Source organism: Plectropomus leopardus, unplaced genomic scaffold (genome assembly GCF_008729295.1).
Source record: "Plectropomus leopardus isolate mb unplaced genomic scaffold, YSFRI_Pleo_2.0 unplaced_scaffold20682, whole genome shotgun sequence".
Taxonomy (NCBI): Eukaryota; Metazoa; Chordata; class Actinopteri; order Perciformes; family Serranidae; genus Plectropomus; species Plectropomus leopardus.
In genome coordinates, this window is record NW_024622364.1 from 1 (window position 1) to 3,028 (window position 3,028).

The 3,028-nt window shown below is 42.5% G+C and overlaps 1 protein-coding gene across 1 annotated transcript; it reads left to right on the top strand.

Moving 5' to 3' along the window:
• Positions 1-342: 342 nt before the first annotated feature.
• Positions 343-2,674, top strand: LOC121965578 (SH3 domain-binding protein 5-like; the record flags this gene model as incomplete). Its single annotated transcript, XM_042515716.1, has 2 exons — positions 343-604; positions 2,315-2,674. Coding segments are annotated over 2 exons (622 nt in total), but the record flags the coding sequence as incomplete, so codon positions are not given.
• Between the last annotated feature and the right edge of the window lie 354 nt (positions 2,675-3,028).

Genomic DNA, 3,028 nt, shown 5'->3' on the forward strand with positions numbered 1-3,028 from the left:
TGCAGTCCAATGTTTAACTGAGCTGTGTGTTACCTTTGTGTTTCTTGTTATAACATGAAAGTTTTCACTTTTTCGAAAGATATCTTCATGTTATAACAAGAACCTTTTTGTTGACTTGTTACAGCAAAAAAGTTTTTGTTAGGACAAGATGATTTTTGTGTTTTTCATAAGATTGTTTCATGTAACAAGGTGTTTTCATGTTGTAACAAAACTTAAAACAAGATTTTTTCTTGTTATAACAAGAAACTGTTTTCGTGGCAAAATGTTTTTCACGTTTTTACAAGATACTTTTATGTGATGATGCTGTTGCTGCTGAGTATCTGTGCAGTCTGCTGACGTTGTTCTCCGTCCCTGACCTTCATCATCATCTTTCTCTCCCTCCAGAACCTCAAGAAGAACGTGGACGAGCGGCAGGCCAAGCTGTCGCAGGCCAAAGGCGAGTACAAGACGGCCCTCAGGAACCTGGAGATGATCTCCGACGAGATCCACGAGCGGCGGCGGAGCTCTGCCATGGGCCCCCGGGGGCGGGGCGTAGGCGCTGAGGGCGACAGTGTCTCCGGGGACGACATCTCCAACTTTAAGATGGAGTCAGACGGAATATCCAGTGAGTCCTTGAAGCTCAGTTATTCTTCCTCCTGTCTTCTCTCTGCTCTGCGTTTGTCAGTGTGAATCAGATGTTTGTCCTAACGAGATTAAAGGCCAGTTAGTAAATGATAAAGATTGCCATCTCGTTACTGTCGATCTTCACGGAAACAGCTGCTCACCTCGTGCTGCTCTAAACATCAGTGCCTGCTGGAATCAGATTTAGTCGCCGTTTTGTTGTCATTTAGTCTCCTTTTAGTGTTAAATGGGGCCAATGAAAGATAAAGAATAGAGTAACACACACAGAGAACATGTTAAAATGGATACAGCATTTTTTTTTTCCTTCAGCAGAAATAGATTTTTAAATTTACCTCTTGACTGTGAAGAAGAAATGATAAGCGAGCTGGCTGTCGTCTGGCTGCTCGTCCACCTGGAAGCACTCGTGACACGGACACAAACTCTTAAGGAGTTAAAAAAAAAACAACAGAGCTGCTCTCTGTTTCCATGAATTCCTGGTCTGTGGTTCTTAGAAAGTCTGATAAGGTTCAGCGTGTCGAAGGACTTCAGAGAAAACAACTGCACGACGGCCGTCAGCTCAGGAAATAAACAACTAAACTCTAAATGAAGTTCAACAGAGCTGAGTTTCAAACAGTTAATCCATTATACCAGTTTATTTCAGTGTGATTTAATTTACTTAACTTAATATGCATTGAAGACAGGAGACAAATGAAATGTCTCTCTGAAAATAAAAATGAATGGCAGTTCCTGACCTAAATCTCTGAAATAAACTTTCATAACGACATGCTGAACTCTAATTCTTCCTCTAAACTTAACCTGATTCTTGCCTCTGTCCGCCTCTGTGTCATTCTAAAGTCAATAAAAGTGCCAGTGGAGGATCCCCCAACAGAGGTCCTGGCTTAGCCTCGAATGTCCTAAAATTAGAGAAATGTCCTAAAATCCTAGAAACATCATAGAAATGTCCTAAAAGTTGAGAAGCATCCTAAAATTCTATAAACATCCTAAAATCCTAGAAACATCCTAAAAGCTAAAAGTTTTCTAAAATCCTAGCACATCCTAAAATCTGAGGATGTCCCAAAATCCTGGGAATGATCTAAAATCCTGGAAATGTTACAAAATCGTAATAACGTTCCAAAATCCTAAACATGTCCTAAAATTCTGGAAAAGTCCTAAAACTCTAGAATCCTCCTAAAATTCTGAACGCCCTAAAATCAGAGAAACGTCCCTAACTCAGAGAAATTTTTGTTTGTTTTCCCTTTATTCTTCCTCTCATTTCTCTTCTCACTTCTTTCTTTTTCTCTCCATATCCATCTTTCTGTCCTCTGCTCCTCACCGCACCTCCTCCTCCAATCCATTTCCATACTTCACTTTTTCACTTTTGTCCTCCTTTTTTCTGTTGCCTTATCTTTTCCTTTAATTTCCACCCTCTTTCGTCTTATTTATCCTGTTTCTGCCTTCTTCCTTCCTTCTCTCATCACCCCATCTTCTCCTCTCGTCTCCTACCTCACTGTCATTTTGACCTCCTCCTTTCACTCATAACCTCCTTCTTTTCCTCTTTCTCTCCCCTCTGCCCCTCCCTGTTATGTTTGCCCCCTCCCTCCTTACACTTTTTTTCCTCCCCCCTTTCTGTCATCACCTAATTCTTGCTCCTTGTCTCCCTTTCTTTCTACATTTCCATCCTCCTCTCCTCTCCTCTCCTCCATCCTTGTTGCAGTGGCGTCGGTGTGTTTCGATGACGAGGCGTGCGGCGGCAGCAGCATCATGTCGGAGGAGGACTCTGAGACTCGCTCCACCTGCAGCCTGGGTTCGTCTCCCAGCAGCCCTCAGGAGCTCCTGTCACCCTGCCCCTTTGCCAGCTCCTCCTCCTCCTCCTCCTCCTCCTGCGGGTCCTCTTCTGCCTCTTCGTCACCCACTCCATCCTCCTCTTCCTCCTCCCCGGCTCCTCTGTCCCGGCCCTGCAGTCTGGACCTCCCCAGCACCGTGTCGCTGTCCGACTTCGGCCTCATCTCGCCGGTGCTCGGGCCTCGCAGCGAGTGCAGCGGAGCGTCATCCCCAGAGTGCGACCTAGAAAGAGGTGGGTGATTAATGTGTGTTAGTTTTATATTAGTTTTAGCATATTTTTAGTGTTGCAGATACGTGTTTTGGATGATAGCAAAATAGCCGCTTCTTCTGTTTTAATGATCCTAAATAAGAACGTAAATGCAAAGCTGCAGAATACATTTGACATTTTTTCTAAATTTGCTTTATAAAAATTTATTGGAGATACAGCAAACTTGGACTTAATCACAATAGAAACAAAAACAATAGGATGTTAAAAAATACAGAAAGCTAAATATACAGCACGAAACATAGTAATGATAATAACAACAAGGATGATAATAATAATATATTTAGCTTTCTGTATTTTTTAACATCCTATTGTTTTTGT